Genomic DNA, 25674 nt, shown 5'->3' on the forward strand with positions numbered 1-25674 from the left:
TGATAAAATTCATCTTTGCGTCTTTTCTTTTGTTTTGTATTTGATCAGGAAGTGACTTTAATTTCCAGGACACTCTTCACCCACCTTTCTCAACCTATTACCTCTCACGGACAGCTGCCAATCCGTGCGCGACCCCTCTCGGCAACTGACCTATCCCACCGCGACACCACTGACGTCACACTCACACACTGCAGCTGACAAACTCTTGCAGCTTGTCCGCCCCTCACTGGATTCACACCAAACTAATGCAAAATTACTGCGAGAACTTTTAACAACAACAACGACTCAAATTTTCCGGTTTACTACAGGAAGGGTACACAATCGCTTCAGAACTTTACAGAGATTTCACTTGAAGCCTCGCCCAGTACTCTCTACTTCTCCGTTCCTGCATACACAAGCAGAATTCGACCCACAAATCCTACTCACGACTTGTCAATGGTTCGTTCTAGTGCACTTTAGAACTTGCCAAATCTCCATCGAAGGTTTCACTCATACACTTGACTCAAACTCGACTTGTCAACCACGCCCGATTGACCTATTAAACCGCACAAATTACAACATAAACCCAAGTGTCTCCTACGCTTGTCAATATACTCCGGAGTCTTGGACCACGACGGGTCCGTACATTAACAACCAACCACGTGGATAATTTTTTTTTTTAGCACAAAGTGCCACACTCATATGAAGTACGCCGACTTCCATACTCTCATACTGCAGAGTACGCCCACTCCTACTGAAACAACATTTACCTGGCCTAAACACACAAAATCCTCACAAAACATCTGCAAAATGCATAAGCTAAGCAAGCGCAAATTCTATACCACACATACTAAGGCGCTGAGAACATTCCCAACTCACTTAGGCAGGCTCCGAGATCCCGGGAAAGTCATGGGGAATTTAGAAACACATCATATATCCAATTTGCATTATCTCAGAAAAACAATCTAAACAATAATTCTCTGTCCTAGGGCCCCAAAGGGCCAAATCATCCTCTGCTACCAGAACTGCTAACGCGTCCCTTTATGATAATTTATTACACATTAGGACTCGTTTTAGGCCAATGAATCTTTTGACCCAGTTGAGAGACACCTTAGGACGAGATAGATAATCAATATGTCAATCAATACATCAATAATATTGTCAATATTTATTACCACAATGCATTTCACTTTAGTCAAAAACATTAAATCAACTCAAGACACCACCATGACCTTGCAGTCATGAATAACCACATCAGTTTAGTAGAATTTTATGAGTTTTATTCCCTATTAATTATAATTCTAAAGGCAGATGTGTTAATCTCGAAACCAAGAAACAAAATAGCATAGTCACAATATGGCAACTCTGATAAGATTTCATTAAGGCGAGAATCACAAACATCAGAACATAACACGGCGTGAACATAGATCAACTTTAGCAGAGTGTCATTAATGCGTCAGTTCAACAAAGCATAGATTCAATTGTTTGTCTATTTGCGTCAGCTTAGTGAGCACCTGTCCTAACCGCTGATTAGCATTGGCATGTTGGGCTTCATGCAAAACAATTTAGTACAGCAATTTGGAAAACATCTAGCTATGGTCTCTGTCAAAAGTAAGCAGTTGGTACCTAGAAAGGAAAAGCAAACAGACAAATCACAATTTCATTGTCATAGTCACCCTCCAAAGTTTAGGTCAGCACTCAGGTTCAGTCTTCGTCTTCAGGACATCAGTTGATTCGCCATCAGTCAAAACTCAGCTCTAGGGCTGAGGAGGCAAAGTGTAAAATGGGCAATCTAAGGAAGAGGATGGTTTTAAGTAAACCAATAAGTCACCAAACAGAGTGACAACATTTCTGGATAAAATCAGTAGCAATCCCTAACCCACCTAAATGGCTCCCCTTGTCATGGGTTTTTATCCCTTTTTCGTTGTACATTCCCCTAAAATCTAATTGGCTAAGGGGATGCACCCCACTATCTCTACCCAATTAGAAAACAGATTATGTCATTAATCTTTCACCCCATATTAGTTCACAGACATTTTATTGGTCCATATGTTTGAAGTCTTCAGAGGTAGCACGTCTGGTATGATTTCATCCTTCTGTAATTCTTTGCACATCTTTTGGTCAGTAGCTCCATTGTCCGCACCGGTTTGAACGACCTTGTACATTATACTAATCTACACTGTTGCTTTTTACTAAAACATTTCTACAAGGAATATGAATTTCTTGAGAACAGATCCACTATAGTTACATTCAGCTTCTAGTTGATGAAAACAAGAGGTCATGTCCTTGTGCGAGTCAGCACACTGCACGTTAGAAAAACATATTTAATATGAGAGCCAGGCAACTAAGCTTCGGCTCATGCTAACTTAAGGCCTACAAGATTTAGTTAGCATAACTTTAATAACATAATCATTAATAATTAGTATAAAACCATTCTTTAATACATGAATTTATAAACATTCGTGATTTTCATTAGTCCCCGTATACATTGGCGGCCACTCCCCGTGGTCACATTTCAAGTGCACGTTTAAGCAAAACATACTATCACTGTGTTTATGCGGCATTATCACACATTAGTTCATAAACATTTCATGTTAATACAGATTATATAAGCTACGCTCTCTCACATACATTAGATCCTCTGAAAGAACTCATTGTGGGTCGCTATGAAGCTGTATTGCCAATGTGAACTATGGTATGAGATTCTGTAAAATGAAGCTGCTCTGCTTTTTGTGACATGTGTATTATATTATTCCTGAGACAAGAAAGTTATGCATGGCACCCATGTTTTGTTAAAATGGATCTTCCTTCCCTCCAGGCTTGGTGAGAGTTCCTCCATGTCCAGGAGTTCTCTCAGCCTGTTACGCCATGCACTATGTTCAGGGGCCATTTTCTTTTCCCATGTGAAATGACTTGTTTGGAGGAACACAGGAGTAGTTTGATCGTCTGGCATCATAATGATAGTAGTAGCTGTGCTTGGCTATTAGGTAAACCTAAGAGAACATCTGCTAGAAATTGTGCGATGTCCGTAGAAAAGATGGCATTTATACTGGTGAGTACTTCCTGCCAATATAATTTTGGTTTGGAGCACCGCCATGGCAAGTGTGTCAGTAATCTTATGTCCCACCACTGCCATCAACAGGCGTAGGTCTTCACTGGGCAACAAGAATGTTTTCAAGTATACTACTAGCAGGAATAGTTTTTTTGTCACGGCCTCTTTGCCTGCGCTACTCGTTCTCGAAGTGAAGGTTCTATAAAGATCTCAGCCGTTCTTCATCTGTGACTGTTTGTTCCAATTATACTCTCCACCTTCTCTGTACTGGGGATTTCACTTGGGTGGCGGCCCTCTGGAGGACTTATTAAATATCTGACATTAAGAGTTTGTTGTCCTGCTTATTAATGAGCTATTTTTCAAAAGGAGTATGAGGTCTGTTGACCTGAGTACTGATGGAGGGATGGGTCACTCATTGCCTAATTTGCAGGTAATGCATTCGTCCGGTCCCTGAGTTCCAATTTCCTGCCTTCAACTGTACAAAGGATTGGAGACCCTTCGTATAATAGAAGCTCCTTCATGTTTGCAATTTGTGACCTGCCATTCTATACACTCACTACCCTTTTGGGCTGAAGAGAATTCAAGATTGGAAATTATGAATGTCATCGGGAAAGGCATAGATGTGAGGGTCTTGAGACAACAACCCACTCCCAAGCTTCTAGTGTGGCTTTGGTAACTAGGAAGGAGTACTCTCCCCGAGGTCTATGCTTTTATTTCAACCACAGGATTTTCCGATATATTGGCACGTAAACCACCATTGTCTCTCTGAGGTTACCAGTGCAACTCCAGCAGATACTGGAGTTGTGCAGCAGTATAATACTGAATTAAATGTAGAACTCCCAGTCACACCTTAGAGGATGCAAGAAATGCTTGCTTTCCCAATATGCAAGCCTTCCTTCCTCTCAAGACGAAGCTCTCCTGGAGTTTCTGTAATTTGTCAATCAGGAACAGGGGTGTCTCCAGCAGTATTGCCAGCATCATATAAAGTATTGTGGGTAGAAGGGTCATCTTAATTGCTGTCATTCGGCCCACCCATGACAACTAATCCACCTGCCAGCTTAGTAAATCTGTACAAGCCATGTTTAATAGATCGTTATAGTTCTGAGCTGTTGTTTTGTCAGTAGTGGTGCAGAACTTGATTTCTATGTATTGCACATAATGCTGCGCTCAGGTAAGTGGAAACAATATCTGTTGGGTGTCTTGAGTATCCTGCGGCACCTTAAGTCGCAGAATCTGTGACTCTTGGGTGTCTATTTAAAATCTTAACACTTAGCCAAAGTTATCGAAATCGTTCAAGAGTGCGGGAATATACTTCTGAAGTTTGGTTAACATTATCATAAATTCATCAGCATAAACAGCCAATTTATGTTTGAAGCTCCCTAGTTTTATTTCTGAAATTAGCATGTTAGATCATGTGACTTTTGCTAAAGGCTCCATTTATAGGGCAACGATTAGAGGAGACAGGGACCCTGGACTGTTCCTCTACAAATGCTCAGATGCAAGGAGAGCACCCCATTGACACTAACCTTTTCAGTGGTGTGGGAATAGTGTCGTATTATCCAGGTCTCAAATTTTAGGGTCAAGGCCCAATCTATTCTGAATCTCCTGGAGAAAAGACCAATGAACCCAGTCAAAAGCCTAGTTGACATCCATGGAGATCAATAAGGCGTGTAGGCAGGAGTGAGTGATCTTAATAAGAATGTGCATTATTCGTTTTGTGTTATCAATACATCCTCTCTCAGGGATAAAGACCATTTGATCTGAGTCTACTAGTTCCTGCATCTAGGGTCCAAGTCAGCATGCTAGTATGCCTCTGAGGATCTTGGCATCTATGTTGAGGAGGGAAATGGGTCAATATGACACGCACTGTGACAGGTCTTTACTGTGATTACTGCTTCCTGCAGAGTGGGTGTGAGTGAGCCTGTTGTGGCCAAAGAATTTTAAATTTGGTTGTGAGTGGCACCAGTCCAGGACAAAATAAACTAGTCAAGACAGTGTAGTACAGCCACCTGGGCCGGAAGCCTGGCAGTGCATGGTTTAGCTGTCCCTAAGATGGCCTCCTCTAGGGCAATAACCTTTTCTAACATGATGGCCTGGTAGGTTTGAGGGACAACACAACGGTCTGCACTTTAGCCCAATAAGATTCAATATCAGGTACTGGAATGGATTTGGCAGAATATAATCCAGGAGAGAACTGGTGAAAGGTTTTGGCAATCCCATTGTTTTTGCGTGCCACTGTCCCCTAGTCATTGGTAATGCTCTATGATCCCTTTCTGTACTATAGCTCTTAAATTTACAGGCTAGCATATTACTTGCTTTATTTCCCCTTCTATATTACCATTGGCAAAGATGCAACCGCTTGTACTCTGTCCTACCCATGACGATAGCCGTGAGTTGCTGTCGGGCTTGTAAGAGGTGGTGCCCATACTTTCGGGAAACCAGAAACTATGTGTTTACCTCCAGGTCCTTCACTCTGGTTTTCAGTTCCAGATTTGTTATCCCTTCTCCATGCCTTATAGTTGGCTGCTAGTGAGCTAAGTTCTCCATATGACTGCCTTAAGTATTCCAAAAACTGTAAAGTAGGACACTAAGCCATCGTTCTCTTGGAGAGAGTCAGAGATTATCTGCCTTTTCGTGAGATTGTCATTTAATTTCCACATGTAGTGGTGAAGAGGTGAGAGATGGTCCTGCTTGAGTGACGACTTTGTAAAAGGGACTGTGTTCCATCTTCTTTGGTGACGGCTTTGTCGCTCAGATTGACATTTTGTCTGTGTAGAAGCAGACGTCTTGTGAGATTCTGGGAGGTTCAAAAAGGTTGAGGTCTTGGAGACAGTGTGAATAGTATTGCTTTCCTCATTCCAGGTAAAAACCAGGTGGAAGGAGTGACCCCCAACAATAGTTTATCCCTTTCTCTCGCAAGGATGTGGTTGCCTGGCAGAGCAGCCGTCTCCTATGCAGTGTGATAGGGGAAAAGTCCTGATGCCATCAAATGTTCACACACTCAAAGGTGATTGGGTCTGTCTTGTGTACTGCCTCCATGATGACTTCCTTCTTCAGAAAGTTATGTACACATGTTAAAATGTCTGGAGGCTGTCTCTTGGGCCTGCGAGTGGCCCTCTTGATGTGTTCTATCTAGTTGCATGTCTGCCTGGAATTCCTGCCAGCATATGGTGGAAAAAGCGTTTGATATAACTTCCAACAACTCTTTTTTCTGTGTCCCGTGGCACCACTCCATATCTGTATGTTGGGTTGTTGTGATCTGTTGTTCAGGTCTTTTAGGTGACACTGAAGGGCTGCATTCTGCTCTTTGAGTTCTACAATTCCCTTAAAACAGCATCCAGCTATTCCTCTCTCATATCATCAATATCCTCCAGGGTAGAGGCTCTTTGACCCAATTTGCCAATATTGTGCTGCATCTCTTTCAGGTCCTTGGAAACATTCTCCCAGATAGTGGCTGTTGGAAATGGCCCTTTCTGCGGGGCTATAACCAAACTTTTTGCGTTCACCCCCTTATTTGTTGAAGTATCTTTTTGTTTGCCTTAGGACTCTAGGCACTTTACCATTGCTGAACAGTGCTAAAGTGCATGTGCTTCTCCCCTAAAACACTGGTATATCCATATTTGGCATATCTGATTTACCTATAAGTCCCTTGTAAAGTGGTATACCATATACCCAGAGCCTTCAAATTAAATGTTACTATTGGACCTGCAGCACACTGGTTGTGCCACCCATTTAGGTAGCCCTGTAAACATGTTTCAGGCCTACCATTGCAGAGCTTGTGTGTGCAGTCCAACTGCCACCCTGACTTAGTATTTAAAACCTCTTGCCAAATCCAGAACTCCCCTTTTCATAAATATGAGTCACCATTAAAGAAGGCCCTGGGTAGCACATAGGGCAGGGTGCCATGGAAGAAAAAGGGAGGGTCCTATGCTTTTAATTTTCCATATCCTGGTAATTAAAGACTTCCCAAAGTCATTTTTCATTACTGTGAGGCCTGCTCTCTCATAGGCCAGCAATGGGAAATCCTTATAATAACTTTAAGCTGTAATTCCTGATCTGAGAGGAGTAGCTGCATCATGTTTAGTACAATGGGAATTGTAATGACAAATCCTCTTTACTGGTAAAGTCAGATTTTTTATTACTAGTTTAGAAATGCCACTTTTAGAAAGTAGGCATTTCTCTGCACTCACTGCCCTGTGTGCCCACAGCCTATCTCCAATAAACGCCTGGTTTGGGCTAAATGACAGCAACACTTGTGCATTCTTTTCACACGCCCACAACACAGGATACTCAACTGCATCTGCATATAAATGGATCTTCCCAGGGAGAGGTTGGGAAGGGCTCACACTTACACATTAAATGGTAGTGTCTAGATTCCACACAAAGGGGCTGATTACCTCCCACTAATAGTCTGGAGCAGAGGCTGACCTAAAAGAGGGACCTATGCTCTTCACAAGAAATCTTTGTAGTCACCCCATATCAAAGGCACTTTTTCGTAAAAGTACTGGGTCCATGACCACCTAAAATCAGTACACTCCTGGGCTCAAGAAAACACTCCTGGAGGAAAGACTTTTGTGTGCCAGGATTGACTGTTCACAGGAGCTGCTGTCCTGCTTTGCTGTGCCGACCTACTGGCTTCTAATCTCTGCCCAGTAGCCCAAGACTTGTCCTCCAAACTTAAAAGTGACTCTGAGCTGCTTCTGCTTTCCTTTGCTGCTTGTTACTTTCAATTTTAACCAGAGCAGCTTTTGCCAAGCTTCGCCACTAGCATCTGTGACCTGCCCGGAGCAGCCCTGCTTTCATTTGCTGCTCACTTTCAATTTCAACCTGAGCAGCTTTTGCAGAACTTCGCCCCTAACATCTGTGACCTGGCAGGAACAGCTCTGCCTTCTTTTGCGCTCGCTTTCAATTTCAACCCGAGCGGCTTTTGCCAAACTTTGCTGCTCAAATCTATGACCTGCCCGAAGAAGCCCTGCTTTCCTTTGCCATCCACTTTCAATTACAACTCGAACAGCTTTTGCCTAACTTTGCTGTTCGCATCTGTGAACTGCCCAGAGTGGCCCTGTTTTCCTTTGTTACTCGCTACTTTCAAACTCAATCAGAGCAGCTTCATCAACCTTTGCTGCTTTCTCCTTTGAACCGTCAAGAGTGGCCCTGCTTTCCTCTGCCACTCGCTGCTTGCAATCAACCCGAGCTGCCTTGTCAACCCTGGCCGCTTGCACTGGTAAACCATCCATAGTGGCCCTGCTTCCCTTTGCCACTTGCTAATCTCAGTCATCCTGAGCCGCTATGCCCAGTTTAACACTACACCACTCCCTAAGAGGAGCGCAACCAGGACAGAAATGCAGTTCATCAGGACAACGCACATCCATGCCAAGGAGTCCCCGGAACCACCCCTTTTGATCTGTATATTTGCTCATCAACCTTGCTTTATCTTTGAGTATGCAAAGCCAATACTTCACTTATTGTGAATTGGATCTGCATTATGTTGACCAGATAAACATCCTTTTATTTTTCTATCTCTGTGTGCAGTCTTCTTCTGTGCTGTATCTCCTGAGGGTATTGTGTGTGTGTTGCACAGGTACTTTACACATTGCCTTCTAGGTTAGGCCTGCCTGCGCTGCGTCAAGCTATCAAAGGGTAAGCACACGCTAATTTATGTTGTGTTACTGACTTGTCCTGACTAGGATTGAGATCCCTATTTGGACAGGTGCATGCCTCTGCCAACTAGAGACCCGATTTCTAACAGTGGCGATGTTTTGCCTGAGCCCTATGGACCAATTCTTTTTTGGTTGCAGCTTTCAGACCTACCAACTCACATGGTGAGATCATGTGTCACTTGATTTCTAGTCCCTTTACACCGTCACCCAACAAGGAGTCAAAATCACATGGTGGCATGAAAGACGAGCTGGAAACCACTGTATAAAGGGTCTTTCCAGCTTGTCTTTTGAGGCTGTGAGCAGCCAATGTCCACTAAGAAGTGTGAAAACATCCCAGGACATCAGCGACAGCCTCAGCGACAATTTCATTTTTTTTTGGAAAACGCTGGTGGGCTTGATGAGGGGCAGAGTGCCCTGTCTCCCCCTCACACTAACAAATGTATTTGTAATTTGGCAGGTATGTGCTTTGGTGAGTATGTCCATCAAATTTAGAGTTTTTGTTATGTTTCTAGGAAGCAATGATATTCAAGGGAGACACCTCCGACTGTGGCTGTCAGGGAGCCCATTGATGGATCAAGCCTATGGAGTGTGGTATTCTGTGATTCAAGCGATGTAGTGGACCGAAAGGCATGCATTTGTTTTGCCTAAACTGAGCTGGGGCTCATGCCACTGGTGCAAGCTTCCCAAAATAGATATTTAGCTCCCAACTGTGATCTGAACCTCCCTAGATAGAACCACGCTGCCTGTCCTCTTTAGTCCTACACAAGGCCCCAGACGTCCTTATCCGTGTTCTGTATGCAGAAGGATGATTGCTCTCAATTATATCTCCATACAATGCTCGCTGTCTTCTAGGATCCAAAAGCAATCCCTGGTACTTTGTTTTTGTGTGTTTGTCCCGCTACAGTTTAGATCCTGATGGGGTCAAGAGGTGAGGTAGTGGGAGATTGGGGGCAATCATACTGGGCAACTCATTAATGACTGGCGAGCCAGGTGGTTACTGCTGGCTGGTCCACTTGTTAGGGGATAAATCCTATTTGTACATCTCAGGTATGGGACTGGGCCTGCTGCAAGGCCAAAAGGTAGTGATGTATTCCGAAACCCCCTGCTGCGCATATCTTCACTCAGCGAAGGCCTGCACGGGCGAGCCATCCCCACATCACCAACCTCACCAATTGGGAGCCTTGGGTAAGCACACAAACTTTGATCATTCTACTGTTTGGGGATAATATTGCTTGTTTCCAAGCTGGGGTTGCACTGTTTGCTCGTTCATCTGCTAGCAGAAAATCCCACCTGCAATTCCCTTTGTGCTACATCAGCAGAATTTTCTCTTCCGAGGCCTAGAGGCTACCACTGCTCCCAGCAGGTCTGCCTTACCCCACCCGCTTCTGCGGTTCTGCTCCAAGCAAATGTCTGGAAGGCACTCTGCCCAGTCCATGAGTCGATCAGAAGCAACCAGGACTAAGGCCAGATTGGTCTTACCGGGCATTGGGTGTTTCCCTAGGAGGCTGGAAGGGTGGGAGGCCACTTTTGTTACAGGGGTGGTTTTGTAGCAGTGTAGCAGTTTTAAAAGCACTGCAGGGTTCCTTGTATATTCAACAGTTTTCAGGCAACCATAAAAGTGCCAGGGTAACTCTGGTGATTAATGTACCTGCTGGAGAGAGATAGGGGTTTTGTCTAGTTTTGACTCATCTAAGGAAGTGCAGAGGGTTAATATGCCTGTTGCAAAGAATGTGGATTATTGGTAAGGACAGGTAAGTACCTACACTTAGCAATAGGCCACTAACTCCCACTATGTCCAGTTAGGTTTCAATAAATTAACCCCACCTCAACCTGTGGTAGCTTGGCAATGAGCAACAAGGCTTAACTTAGGAGACAAAGGTGGTCATTACAACCCTGGTGGTCGGTGTTAAAGCGGTGGTAAGACCGCCAACAGGCCGGCGGAAAAGAAAATGGAATCACGACCGTGGCAGAAACCATGAACATAGACAGCCACTTTAACACTCCGACCGCCACGGCGGTACAAACAAACAGCATGGCGGTCACCGCCAACAGACAGGCCTACCACAACCTACGAATCCGCCACCTTTTCTGGGGCGGATTCACCGCGAACAAAAACACGGCAGAAACAAGACTTCGAAGGGAAAACGCTCACCTCTACACACCCCAGGAGGAATCCGGACGCCATGGAACCCGAGCTCCAGATCCTGCCAGCCCTTATCTTCTTGCTCCTCTACCAGGAGCACGAACGCCGGCGGCGAAGCCCACGGTGAGTACTGCACCTATGACACAGGTGAGGGGGGAGGGAAAAAAAAAGGACACACACACGCAACACCCCCACCCTCACCCACAACACACACACTAATACAGCATGATACATTACAGTTACACCCCACAAACCCACTGGAAGAATGCAAAGACAAAAGAGTGTAACCATTGTAATATATTCAAATCCAGTGCCAAAAATATATATACACTATAAACAAATATATACACCAAGAATAGTAGTCCAGGTAGTGCTCCATTGAAGTCCGTAGAACACTGGGCCCACACGGTATGGGCGAGGCCCACACTCAATCCCCGAACATGACGGAGAGAACACTGCAGGGGCATCAGATAGCAATAAAACTGACACCTCAGGGGGAAGGGAAAGGGGGGCACCTCAGCCGGTTGAGTGCACAACACCAAATCCACGAGGGGGCCACATGCCCACTGTTCAATCCTGGGGAGTGCAAAGCCCCTGTCGCTCAAGTCTCTACAGTGGGTGGGTTGCCCACTGTTCAATCCTGGGGAGTGCAAAGCCACGGTCTCTCAAGTCTCTACAGTGGGTGGGTTGCCCACTGTTCCATCCTGGGGAGTGCAAAGCCACAGTCTCTCAAGTCTCTACAGTGGGTGGGTTGCCCACTGTTCAATCCTGGGGAGTACAAAGCCACAGTCTCTCAAGTCTCTACAGTGGATGGGTTGCCCACTGTTCAATCCTGGGGAGTGCAAAGCCAAAGTCTCTCAAGTGGATAACAGTCTCCACTGGTTCTGGAAGGGGCCTTGTGCCCACAGTGCTTCATCCTGCCAAGGACTGAGGTAGTGGATGTATCTCTTCCATGGTTCTGGAGGGGGCTTGTGCCCAGACTGCTTCATCCTGCCAAGGACTGAGGTAGTGGATATGAATCTCCACTGGTTCTGGAGGGGGCCTTGTGCCCAGAGTGCTTCATCCTGCCAAGGACTGAGGTAGTGGATGTATCTCTCCACTGGTTCTGGAGGGGGCCTTGTGCCCAGAGTGCTTCATCCTGCCAAGGACTGAGGTAGTGGATGCCTTTCTCCACTGGTTTTGGAAGGGGCCTTGTGCCTAGGGGGCTTCATCCTGCTTGTGACGGACTCAGTAGCGTCAGTGCCCTTGGCACTCATGGGCCAGCGGTGCTTGTTGCGGCGGTGTCCTTGGCAGCGGTGCTTGTGGCGGCAGAGTCCTGTTCAGCTATGCTTGTGGCCGCGGTGTCCTTGGCAGCGGTGCTTGTGGCGGTAGTGTCCTGTTCAGCGGTGCTTGTGGCGGCGGGGTCCTTGGCAGTGACTCAGCTGCTGGCGGTGCTGTCTGGCCCAGCGGGGCTGGTGCTGACGGTCCTTTATGGCCCAGCGGGGCTGGTGCTGGCGGTCCCTTACGGCCCAGCGGGGCTGCTGCTGACAGTCCTTTATGGCCCAGCGGGGCTGGTGCTGGCGGTCCCTCATGGCCCAGCTGGGCTGGTGCTGGCGGTCCTGTCCTGGGCAGCTGGACTGGTGCTGGCGGTCCTGACCTGGGCAGCTGGGCTGGTGCTGGCGGTCCTGTCCTGGGCAGCTGGGCTGGTGCTGGCGGGTGGCTTCCTGGGCAGCGGGGATGATGGCGGTGGAGTCCTGGGCAGCGGGGATAATGGCGGTGGCCTCCTGGGCAGCGGGGATGATGGCGGTCTTCTCCGCCGTGCTGCTCTTCCCAGGCTTGCTGAGTTTCTTGTGCCCCTTCCCCACCTTGGAAGGTGTCGCAGCTGACACCACACTCCCACCTATACCCCTGGGAGCGGCTTTGATGGCTGGAGTCTTCCCCCTCTCCCGCCAGGTACTGGCAAACTTTTGATGCTTGACTGGGGGACTGGGGACTGGGGGACTGTCCGTGCTGTGGCTCCGTGCCACACTGGCTGCCCTGCTGCCCGGTGCACTCCAGATTCCGGTGGCTACAGGCACCACTGGTCCCGGAGATGTTGTGGCTGAGGTGCTAGGTTGGGACCTGGAGAGTCGGGTCCTAGGAGATTGACGGGGTGGGGGAGGTGAGTGAAAAAGAGGTCAAGGTTGGCCATGAAAAGTTTCTTGGGAACACTGGGAAGGGTAGCTGGAGGGGGTTTGGGAGTGGAGGAAGAGGTTGTGGTTGTAGGAGGTGTTCGTTTGGTGACTTTGGGTGAAGGTGCATGCGCTGGAGGCTGTCGTGAGGTGGATGGCTGTTGGGTGGGTGTGTGGCTGTGTTTGTGTATCTTGGGAGGTGGCGTCACAGACACACTGGGAGAGGACACAGGGGAGGTGTGAATGGTAGTGGGGGTGGTGACTGCACATGAGCGGGTGTGGTGGTGTGTGTGCTGGTGATGGAAGTAGTGGCTGTAGATGTAGTGCATGCAGGTGGTGACTGCACATGAGCGGGGTGTGGTGGTGTGTGTGCTGGTGATGGAAGTAGTGGCTGTAGATGTAGTGCATGCAGGTGTGTGTAGACAAAACTGGGAGGGAGGAGGGAGACGAGGAGGAGGGGGACACAGTGGAGGCAGTGGATGTTGGTGTGTCTGCATGTGTGTGATGCTTGCGTGAGTGCCTGTGGGATGTGTGGCGCTTATGTTTGCCTTAGCTTCCCTTGTGTGTTGACATGTGTGCGTGCTGGTCTGAAGGTGTGCTTGGGAAAGGCTGAGGTAGAGGGGATTGGGTCTGAGTAGAGGAATTTGGAGGGGGAGGCTAGAGACAGGGACATTAGCTACCATCAGTGCTGAGGCCAGAGTCTGAAAAGCTCGCTGAATGGCCGCCTGACCGGAATGAATGCCCTCCAGTAATGCATTTGTTTGTTGCAACTGCCTTTCTACACCCTGGATGGCATTCAAAATGGTAGACTGCCCAACAGTGAGGGACCTGAGGAGGTCAATGGCCTCCTCACTGAGGGCAGCAGGGGTGACTGGGGCAGGGCCTGAGGTGCCTGGGGCAAAGGTGATGCCAACCCTCCTGGGTGAGCAGGCACGGGGAAAAGGCTGAGGGGCTGCTGGGAAGGCGGTGATAGTAGGGGGGTGTCGGCTGTACCTGTAGATGCGGGGGGCACAGATGTGGCCACCACCACAAGGGAGCTCCCATCAGAGGACGAGTCCGTATCACTGGTATCAGCTCCTGTCCCCGCCGTGGAGCTCCCCTCACCCTCCGTCCCACTGGTGAATTCCGAGTCCGTAGTCTCGCCCTCCAGGGCCATGTGGGATGCAGCTCCCTCCTGCTCCGGTGCCACTGCTCCTCCGCCTGATGATGCTAATGCACACAAGAACGGGGAGACCACAAAAAGGGGAGGGAACGACAGAAGAAAGACATGTTGAGTCCATGCATTACCGCTACCGTTGGTGGACACGACAGACACAGAAGCCCCCTGCACTACGCCGCGCACTTGGGGTCCACTGTTCCATCCCTGGGACATGGCCTACAAGGCTTTGGCCGACATCTGCACACGTGGCTGTCACAGGAGCCTGACTAGGTGTACTTGGCACTGTACACAGGTGGGGTGGGGTGCCACAGGGTCTACCAGAACAAGGGGACCTAACTAGCACACTTGCCCTGGCCTAGGGAAACCCACAGCCCACCTCCCCCACCCAGACACCTCCACTGCGCGCAAAATCAGCAGAATGAGAGTGTACTCACCCCCTTGTGGCTGCTGTGATGCCCGCAAGCGCCCATCCAACTCCGGGTACGCCACTATCCTTCTTCTGGTGGGCGCTGACCTACAGGAATGGTACAGGGGAAAAAGGAAAGTTATTACCAACTGCACAGTCACAGTCATTGGCCCTCATCCCTAACCTTGCCATGTTGCACATGCACTCACCGTTGTTTCATGCACGCCTCAATCTCCCCCCCCCATCTTTCATCCACCCCACTCCACACAGGCATAGCCCATACAGCATGCTCCCAGTGTACTTACCTGTTTGTCTGGAGGACCGTAGAGTAGCATGTACTGGGGGAGGACCCCATCCACGAGGTTCTCCAACTCCTCAGATGGGAAGGCAGGGGCCCTTTCCCCAGACGCACAAGCCATTGTCTCTTCCAGACCGAGGTCACAGCAGCACTTGCAGTATAGGTTCTCTTCTGTCGAAGATCAGGAATCGAGTGATTGAACAGATAGAAAATGGCGGTGACGTCCGCGGCGGTGCGTACCGTCACCGCCGGCGTACATCGTCATTGGCTCCTGGGACCCATAGGGTCCAATGTTAACCAATGCAGAATTGTGCCACGGTCTTCGACCATCTACCGCGACGGTGTACAACGCCAGCGCAGTTACCTCACATCCCATTGTCCCTCTTTACAGGTCAGGAAGCCGCCATTTCAGGGGCCCACATGGCTTAATTTTTAACTGCATCACACATACCTAGGCCTTGCCTCAACACTCATACAGGCCAAATTTCGGATCATGATCCATGTTCTGTGTAAGCTGTGGGTACGTACCTCTGAGTTGGTTGACTCTGTGCTCGCTGTTGTCCTTCATAGGCACCATCCACTGGGACATGTGAGGAGATGGCGGCATCCTCCGGTGTACAGACCGCAGGTGGACCTGTCGACAATGGAGGAAAGACATGTGATCATCATCTACAGGCTTGATCGTGCCACAATCCTGGAACTGTGTGCCCAGCTGGAGCCAGACCTGATGTCAGCTATCCGCATCCCACAGGAATCCCCCCTCTAGTGCAGGTGCTGTCAGTACTCCATTTCCTAGCAAGTGGGTCATTTCAAACTACAGTGGCTATAGCATGAGGGATGTCCCAGCCTATGTTTTCTAACGTGTTGTCCAGAGTCTTGTCACATGCAGAGCTACATCGTTTTCCCTCAGGTGGAGGATTTGCCTACAGTGACAGGTGACTTCTATGCCCTGGGACATATCCCCAACATCATAGGCGCCACTGATGGGACACATGTGGCTTTGGTACCCCCCCGCAGGAGTGAACTGGTGTACAGAAACAGGAAGAGTTATCATTCCATGAATGTGCAGATGGTGTGTTTGGCAGACCAGTCCATCTCCCATGTGAATGCCAAATTCCCTGGCTCAGTGCATGACGCTTACATCCTGCGGAATAGCAGCATCCCTTATGTGATGAGTCAGCTCCAGAGGCACCGTGTGTGGCTATTAGGTGAGCACCTGGAAGCAAGTCAGTGGGAATGGTTGTCTGGGTCTGGGGATATCCCTACAGGTTAGTGTGTGTCTAACAGTTGCCCTCGCCATTTGCAGGCGACTCTGGTTACCCCAACCTGTCATGGCTACTGACCCCAGTGAGAAATCCCATGACACGGGCAGAGGAACGCTACAATGAGGCCCATGGGCGGACTCGTAGGATTATAGAGCTGATCTTCGGCCTCCTGAAGGCGAGGTTCAGGTGCCTCCATATGACAGGTGGATCCCTATTCTACTCATCAAAGAAGGTGCCCCAGATCATCGTGGCCTGCTGTATGCTTCACAACTTAGCTTTGCGACGGCAGGTGCCTTTTCTGCAGGAGGATGGTCCAGATGGCGGTGTTGTGGCAGCTGTAGAGCCTGTGGACAGTGAAGACGAGGAAGCAGATGAAGAGGACATCGACAACAGGAACTCGGTTATCCTTCAATACTTCCAGTGAGACACAGGTAAGAATACAAACCTGCCTACTACATGTACTTTAACACTACTACCTCTCTATTGTCTGTACTTTTCACCCAGTGTACGGTCACTGAGTTGTCACTTTCCCTTACGATTTCACAGATGCGGGTCCCACTGTGTGACATCTGCTTTGTTTCCTCATGAACTAGATCTGTGTGACATAGGTATGTTGACATTACATTTGAAAGAGCATTTTGTCACTGTAATTGCTAACACACTATTTCGAAATCACAGACAGACTCCAGATTGTTTTGTGCTTTAAGGGTGTTTATTTCAGTGCTCAATATTGGAGGGAGTAGTAAAATGGTGAGGGGTGATGGTGGAGAAATGTCAATGGCAGAGTCCAGTCTATTAGTCTCAAAAGTGGATTGCCCAAATGGGCATAGGAAGTGGAGCTGGGGCAATTTGAGGATGGACAGGGTGACAAGGTGGGAAAGAAGGATGACACCTGGGTGGGTGCTGTGCTGGTGTTTCCAGAGGGGGGAAGCTCTGTGGTGGCCTGTGCCAGTGTGAGGGGAACCAACTGTGCCGAGGTCCCAGATGGGCTGGGCTGGTCATCTAGATTCAGCTGGACAGGTGGTATGGACATGTGTGGACCCTCCTGTCCGGTGACGTTGGGTAGGGGTCCTGCAGGGGTATAAAAGGATATTTATTACATCTGTGTGTGCCATGGTGTGCATTGGGTGGGTGACTGTGTACCCCTGTGCTTGCATTCCTGTGTGGGTTCTTGTGTGATGGTGGTTTAGGGGGATGTATGGGTATGTGCAGTGGCCATGCTTTGGTGATTGGTGTCCATGCTTTGTTGTTGCATGCAGGGCTTAGTGTTAGGATGTGTGGTTTATGATGTTAGGACATGTTAGGACATTTGTGAGGAGTTGGAGTGATGGGGGTGAGGGTGGGGATACCGCCAGCATGAACACGGTGGGTATTCCCGCTGTGTTCATAATGAGGGCCTTAGTCTTTCTTCTTGAAGATTTTCTTCAGTGGGACGAAGTCACCAATCCGATCCGACCTCCCTGGACCTGCCCGTTTCGGATACGTGTCGCAGGAGACCTCGATGAAGAGTTCTACCTTCAGACTTAGTCAACTTTTCAGGATGGAAATCTTCGTCCGGGCCAAAGCTGAATCTTTATCTGACATCCTTTGATCCCTCCTCGGATACCCTATGCGGTAAGTCCCGGTCAACTTTTCATGTTCAGACTTTGGCCCTTTTTTGGAGCTTTTTCTCTCTGATGTCAGATGACCCTCCACAGCAAGCCGATTTCGAGTCGACGGATTGCCTTTCCAGGAGAAATCCTGGAAGTCTGGGGCTCTGGAGCTTTTCAGCGGGACAAACCTGCAAGTCATGCTGGGTCGCAGTCAACCGGCTTGACTCACAATGTGGGGTTGGTCCCTTTCTGGAGCTTTTTTCCAAAAGTTCTCCAAACTTCTGGATCTTCTTCCAGAAGAACTCTGAAGGTCCTTTAGGAGTCCACAGCTCACCCCAAGATTTCAGAAGCTCTGGGTTGCTACTTGAGGGTTAGGATTCCAACTCCCAGAATCCACCTGGCTTAAACTCTAAAATGACCACTGCACAGTGATGCAGGGGACTCTCGTTAGATATTTTTCACCTGTAGCAAGCAGGGAGTCCCTTCTTGAACCAGTTGAAGCCAGAAAAAGTTATTTTTGTGGTGAAGCCCAAGTGTTCAGCTGGTGCAGTCCTTCAGAGTGCAGTGTCCAGTTGCAGGTCAGGGGTCCAGCAGGGTAGTACTTCCTCTTCTGATGTTGTTCCTTGTAGGGATCTGAGGTGTGGGTGCAGCCCTGCCAAATGTACCCTTGCTTCTGATGGTGAAAAGAAGGGGGGCAACTGTCCAATCACAGGCAGGTCACCACCCTCTTGGATGACCACTTCCTGGGCAGTGTGACAAAAACCAATCCCAGGGAGCAACATTCTTCAAAAATCCAAAATGTTTGAAACTTAATTTTGGAGGTTAGGTCTGGCTGAGTCCACCCACTGGTGGGGCTACAAATCCTTAACACACCCCTTTCATGCCCTCTCCTAATCTAATCAAGATAACACCTGGTTTTCTGGATTTGCAGGAAATGGGAGAGGTCCTGAGCTGCTCCAAATGTCCTTCCTTCCTCTGAAGTCCATGTTTGGCCGCTCTCCCCCCATCCTGTATTCCCCATCTGCTGAGGCAGATCACCTCCCCCAGGCACATTCTTTCAGGGCTCGAAAAATCTACTTGACCACTCGCAATGGCAAGTTTTATTTTATGAGGTCGAGCTATTTTTAGATTCCACTCAACGCTTCTGACCAGTGGACAAAGAAGAGGTGCTCTTTTCAGTCAGAAACTGAATTAGCAATTAAGATGCCTTTAAATCTTATTCTGGTCACATTTGCTCTGTGTTCAGAGACAGGGGTCAAAAGCCAGTTTGTTTTCTTGCAGTGCAAATACTTTTCCTTGTGACTGAAGAGTTTCAAGATTTTGTAAGGTGAACTGTCTGACTTATGTGAAATGACAGGCTTTTGGTATCAGGTATTTCCTAACACACAATATTTATATAACTAAGGCAACTTTCCAAACATTTAAATATATATTTCAGTAGCTGTCAAAGACCTTTTTTGTACTTCTGTGTGATGAAAAAAATATTTAATAGGATGGAAAAAAATTCAGAACACTTTACTTGGTGATGTGCAAATGATAAATGTTTTCTGAAACCCATTTTTCACAGATTATGTTAATACACTAATAGTTGTATCAGTAAAGCTGCAAGTTAGTGGCAAGGTATTTGGACATCTCTTGGAAATTTACTGTCCGTAAATGACAGTGTGCTACCACATCATGCTTTAGTAGTATATTTATTTAAAGTGAGTGTTTAAACATAAGCTAAGAAACACTCCTGCCCTCAGGGCAAAGATATCAGTAAACTAAGAGGCAAGTCATACATGGATCATGTGTACCTTATATGTGGGGTAGATTTATTACACATGGAGCAAACTTCTAGTGTATTTCATCAAACAAAAGAAGATTTTTTACAGCAGAAATGCTGAACTCACATATTTGTAGGTGCACTCATATGTGGGAATGAAGATAAAGCTGGCTGTAAAATACAATATTTGCCTAGGATCACACAATTCGAGACCCGTTATCAGGTCAAGTACATTACAGTTAGGTTGAGTAGATTATTCAAGCTACTCGACCTGCAGATCTAGTAAAAATGTTATGGTTTTTCCAGGCCTGTCTTAGTCTTCGGCCCAGGCCACTTCACACCTCACCAAGGCAGCCTGACCAGGCTGCCAGAGGCTGACCAATCAGAGGAGTGCACTACAGAGCTGAAGTTGGCAACTTTCAGGTAGAGTTCTAAAACTCTTTCCCTGAACTAGTTATATTAAATTCAACAATCGCAAGTTCTTGGATTTATTATAACCATGACTTTGATACCTAACTTGAAATAATTAGCTCCTATTGGGAGTTTATTCATTTAAAAATTTAGCCTATGGAGCCCATTCACTACAGTGAGGGAAAAACGAATTTGGCTATTTTGCCTCACCAGGTAAACAATCATCAAAACAATTTTATAAGGTCACTATTTGTAGTTACATAGCATCCAGCCCTAGGGTCACTTAGGGCACACCTTAGGGGTGACTTATATGTAAAAATAAGGTAGTTTAAGATTTTGAAAGTACTTTTGATTCCAAAGTCGAATTTGCATACAACTTTAGTTTAAAAGCAGCCAGCAATACAGGCCTGCCTTTAAAATGACACTGGGCACCTCAGCAATCCACCTATTGATGCTCTACCTATGCTGGGGTTCCTAACCCTACATGCTCTACCAGATACTAGGGGCTTATAGGTAGGTTGATACTGCCAATTATAATTAGCCTAATTTGCATATCCACTTTACAAAGAGCACTGACCCTGGTACTGGTAAGCAGTACCCAGGGCACAGCCAAGAGTCAGTAACCACCAGTTTTTGTCCAAAAAGTTTGGGGGCGGCCAGGGCAAAGAGGAGGAACTTTTATACAAATGTGCACTGTGTAGATCACAGAACACTATTTTTGTGCTTAGCTCATCATGCTTTTGCCACTATGATCCTTTTCTTACTGTGCAATTCATAAGCGATAATCATAATCCAGCACAGTCAGCTATAAACTGCCATCTAAGAGCTGCATGAAAACTGCAAGGTACAGGTTAGAAAGTTATGTTTTTTACCAGCCTTTGATTGCTAAAAATGGTTTGTTTGGGTAGAAATAAATTGTTATATAAGTAAATTCAACTCTAACTACTGTGTTACGTTTTGAATCCGGAGTTTATTCTTCCCCAGACCAAGCACCCTTAAAAAATGCCTACCTGTATTGATGACATGTGAAACCTACGCCTTGTAGTCCCCTTTATCAACATTTCTATACACTGAATTACACACGATTCATTGTCTCTGTATGTATGTGTAATGTAAAGTGCTCCAACACCCTATGCTGGTATGAGAGGTGCATTAAACAAATGAAATGCATTTGAGAGAGGGGCTATGGCGAGATGAGAGGCACTGTTAGAGAGTGATGGTGAGTGAATCATTGAAGAGCCCCAATAAAGATTGCTGTATCCTGATGCACTGTAAGGTCATCATTTACTATGCTTTAAAAACTAAAACAATTGATTATACGATGAAAATGTGTTGTAGAATGCACTGTTTTTTCCATTTTCCCCAAATTTTCTTGTGGGGGGAGAACCCCCCCAAGCGTATTGTAGTGATCAGGCTCGCTCACTATGCAACCTATGGGGGCTGGACTTACAGAATTTGACAGGGCTACTTTAGGTTCCCAGCCCGCCCCTTGAGAGAGAACACATCAAGATGTGAGGCCTAGACATACTCGGAATGCCTCACGCCCCTCGAATCTTTTACTATGCTTATTTCATCCCCCACCCACACCTACACTGCTGGGGGTGCTGCTGGAGTTGCACAAAGTAGCAGGAAAAGTCATACATTCAACTAAGTTCCCCAATCCACCCCACGCAGGACTAACATAGAAGGCTAAGAGGATACGTAATGCCCAGTATGTAATTTGCAAAAGAAAACATGCTGGGCCCCAAGGTTTTGCTTTAGTAGTCCGCATCCAGCACTAACGAATGCTGGGGTGCAGAATACCAAGGCTGCATAGCCTTTATTCCAGCTAATGCCTCTTTCATCCACCATAAGACACTCCCTGTCCCTTTATTTCACTCGTTGAGGCGTTCGCCCCATTTTATTTTTTGTCACTGTTATTTCCCCTCTAACTAACTCCTTATTTACTCTTATTGTGTTTTTTCTCTCTTCTTCTGGGTCAAAGTCTGATGAGGTAAAAGGAGTGATTCTGCAACCTGAATATGCAATAAAGATGACAAAGTGACAGTGCAAATCCAAACATTTTCAATGATTTACTACATTTTAGGGAAGGAAGAGCATGCACTAAGAATTAATGATTGATGGTGCAAATGTGGTATATAGTCAAGATTTCAGATTAATGATGCTTATTTGTGCAAGGTTTCAAGCTTTCTCAGATTTGGTGCAAATGTCAGTATACGCAGAGGATTACTGAGTGATGGTGCAAATGCGGCTATTGCCAAGAATTATATATTATAGGCAGAATCAGGCAGATGGTACCCAGCCCTAGTATAATACGTTAATTTTTGGCATTTTTATAACATTATCACTAAAGTTGTCTGTGGCCTAAGCCACTAAGGTTTGTGTAACCAGTGTACATACATCCAGGCAGTTGCACATCGTTTAATCTATTCTTGTGTTCACCCATTCACTCATATCTCACTTATTCAACCATGCACTCACTCATTCGTCCACTGAGCCGTACATACTGGCCCATTAAGAGCAAAGCCCCCCACCCCCCCAAAGGGGGCATAATGTGCTGGTGCCGTAACGGCTGTCTTGGACCCAGAAGGGACCAGTTAAACCTGTTTTAGGAAAGGGCGCGCGCAACTTGAGCTGCGGCACCCTCTTCCCCCCCCCGGAACCGCGAGTTGGGGGAGAAGGCGCAAATTGAGGAACGTGGTGGGCCAATGAGGGGGTTTGATATCATTCAATCACTCCAATGTTGATACAAGAAGAATCATGTATGGGGACAAGGGGGGAGCATTTAAGGAGGGCGCTGTCCTCTAGGGGGGTCAGTCAGATGACCCAGGACGGCACGCTAGCACAATTGGGTGAAAGGAGGCCAACTAAGGGGAGTAAGCGGAACACGACACTCGCAGCTCAAACTCGCCAGGTAGGATGGCAGGGCACAGGCACACGCTAGGTAGCGAGCTGGGCCTAATCCAAAGAACCTGAGGCTATCCCCCTTCGAAAAACGTGGTAAAAACAAACACTATGGATTGTGCCCCCTCCAAAAACGAAATGTGGAATTGCCTACCACACCTAAGGGCAAAAAGAGACATGACGAACAGAGGCCAGGACTCTAACGCTGACCAGTCACTGCTAGTCTTGCAGTTCTGATCATTGAAGTAATTGTAAATGTATTGATCTTGATATATGACTAAGCATGACGATTGTATTGACAGAAGTGTGCTTTTTAATAGCAGTGAATTCAATGTTCGCAGAATCAAAGAAATGTGATACCTCACAGGCAATTACACATTTGTCCACATCAATAAAAGCGGCCAAATTATATCCACTGTTAAAACGTTGCATGTTGCTTTATTTGGTGGCATTACACCGCTGATCAATATTGATTACTAATACAAATTGCTGGAGTGGGGACAAGTGCGGGTGTTATTTACCCATGCACTGCCATTCACACATTCATCATTCTATGCACTCCCTTATCCAACCAAATGCTGAATCATCTCATACTCATCCACAAATACGCCAAGAGAACCACACACAGACCCATCGATGCTTGAAAAAGCACTTCGTCTTACAAAACAACCAGGCATAGGACTTAGCCCGTGTCTGTTTATATAATGCTTACTGCACGTTTTTTTCCGGCAACGGGGATGTCGGTCCCACGCCACACGTGTCTCGCTGAGAAGTAGCTGGGCAGCCCCTGCTCGCCTCTTCAGAAGCAGCGACACGAACCTCTGTAGACCAGGGCTTAGACAGGCAGACACAGCAGGTACAAGAAGGATGTGGAAAAGTACAGGAAGGGACACAAGTCTAGAAAACGTGAGGCCGCCCTAGGGTCCAGGAATGATGTGCCTAGGGTACTCGTGGGCGTGGCAGGCGCGGTGAGGTGTGACGTGGTATGAGAAGAATGAGGTACACTTAAGGAACAACGAGGCACAGCAAGGCTACAATGAGGCACAGAAGGCATGTACTAAGGTACTGGATCGACATGGGGAGTTACAGGGCGGGGTGGGGAGGCACAGGTGTGGCGTGGGGCAGACAAAGATGACTTGCGGTACATGGGACATCTGTGGTGTATAGAGGGATTGTCAGTGTCTGGGTACAGAGTGTGCATGAAATGTTACAGCTACGGGAGAGTGGTGAAGGAGAGGTAGGTGGCATGAAGGACATGCGGTTAACAAATAGAGAGTAGCAATATGAAGATGGTGTGCAGAGGTGCGGCGAGAATGTTGGGAGATAATATGGATATGGTAGTCCTGTACCCACCCATCGTTTAAGAAGTACAAGGGGAAGGTGGGGAGGTAAGGTAGAGTCTGGCGTGGGAGGAGAACGTGCTGCAGTGCAAGAGGGACGTGGATGGTACATTGAGGGTGTGAGAAGGGAAAACGCGCCGAGGGTCACAGGAGAGTGGAAAATCAGTGACCAAAGGCACAATTACGGGTCCTGGAGCAGCAGGTAAATAATACCCTTGACTAACAGGCAACATGATCCATAAAAGCCTTGTTTAGTACACTTTATGACTGGCCCATAATCTCTGCATCAAAAGACTGGGTGAAAGTAAGGGGCATGCGTTCTTTAAGAGAATAAAGGGGGAGTGGCGAGGCGCTGGTGGGGGAGTGATGGCTGCTGGCTGAGCATGAAAGTGGTAAAGAAATATCGGGGGCAGGAGCGTATGTGTTGCTTCGTGTTAGAGATAATGAGGGGGAAGCAAGGCGGGAGTGCATTTGATGTGTTTAAGAGATAAAACGACGGCTGTCAAAGGATAGTTGTGTGTTGAGGAGGGGGACGTGAGAGGCAGAAGAAGAGGGGTGTTGTGGTGTGTGTGCGTGATGAAGAAGTACCCTTGTCTCTTAAGATGGGCTCTGTGGGACTTTGAAACTAGCGTATGTAGTATGCCACTACAGTTAGAACGTATCGTCAGTGAGTCGAATACAAGGTTCTAAAATCTAGACAGTTTAGATTGATAACACCAGATTAATGTAACGTTCAAGCTTTTACGCAATAAGGGCAAGACAAAAAATGCACATTCCTACCTTTTTCCAGTCCTTTTCTTCAGAGATCCCGCTGCTTCTCCCTGCATACAATCTTCAAGAGGGCGAAACTGTTTCCAACTCGTGGCTTCTCCGAAAGGCTTTTCTCCTCCTCCCAAGCCCATTCTAGGAAAAAAGGGGTGGCTCAGGCAGGCCCAGGGCCCGCCATGTGACGACAGTGGCGCTATTATTTATCGCTCGCTCTGGGCTACCTGTCTCAAAGTTCTGAAGATCATACTGTATGTTTTTTATTTTGCAGTTGTAAATAGCGCGAACTCGGGCCAAGCTCGGGGAGAGCTTTACGTAAGCACAAGATTACATATTAAACGTTTTCATTTCATGAATTTCGATTTTTTTCGACATGATAGCGAACCCCAGGGAGGCCCCCCACCTCCGTATTATTGGGAATTGGAGAAGTCTAAGACTGCTTGGGCTACCTTTGGGCTACTTTGGTCTTTATCCGTAACCCCTCCCCTGCCAGGCTTTTTCCCCCTCCTGTGCCAGGCCTTTTTTTGCCTATTTAGAATAGTTCTCGCTTAGGCCCTCATAACTTTTTGTCCATATAAGCTACCCACGCCAAATTTGCGTCCTTTTTTTCCAACATTCTAGGGATTCTAGAGTTACCCAGACTTTGTGGGTTCTCCTGAAGGAGGCAAAGAAATTAGCCAAAATACAGTGAAAAGTTTGTTTTGAAAAAAAAAAGGGAAAAAAGGGCTGCAGAAGAAGGCTTCTGGTTTTTCCCCTGAAAACGACATCAACAAAGGGTTTGCAGT

The 25674-nt window shown here is 47.2% G+C and overlaps 1 protein-coding gene across 2 annotated transcripts in view; it reads right to left on the minus strand.

Annotated features, from left to right (window-relative positions):
• Positions 1-25327, minus strand: part of LOC138304192 (sulfotransferase 1 family member D1-like) — a 203212-nt gene extending 177885 nt beyond the window's left edge. The window contains exon 1 of one of the 2 annotated variants that reach the window (XM_069244044.1): positions 24905-25327. In XM_069244044.1, coding sequence (XP_069100145.1) covers positions 24905-25026 — 122 coding nt within the window. In that variant the 5' untranslated portion in view covers positions 25027-25327. The remainder of the gene's footprint in view (positions 1-24904) is intronic. The other variant, XM_069244043.1, reaches the window with a different exon arrangement.
• Positions 25328-25674: the final 347 nt, after the last annotated feature.

The sequence above is a fragment of the Pleurodeles waltl genome, chromosome 7, assembly GCF_031143425.1.
Source record: "Pleurodeles waltl isolate 20211129_DDA chromosome 7, aPleWal1.hap1.20221129, whole genome shotgun sequence".
Classification (NCBI taxonomy): domain Eukaryota; kingdom Metazoa; phylum Chordata; class Amphibia; order Caudata; family Salamandridae; genus Pleurodeles; species Pleurodeles waltl.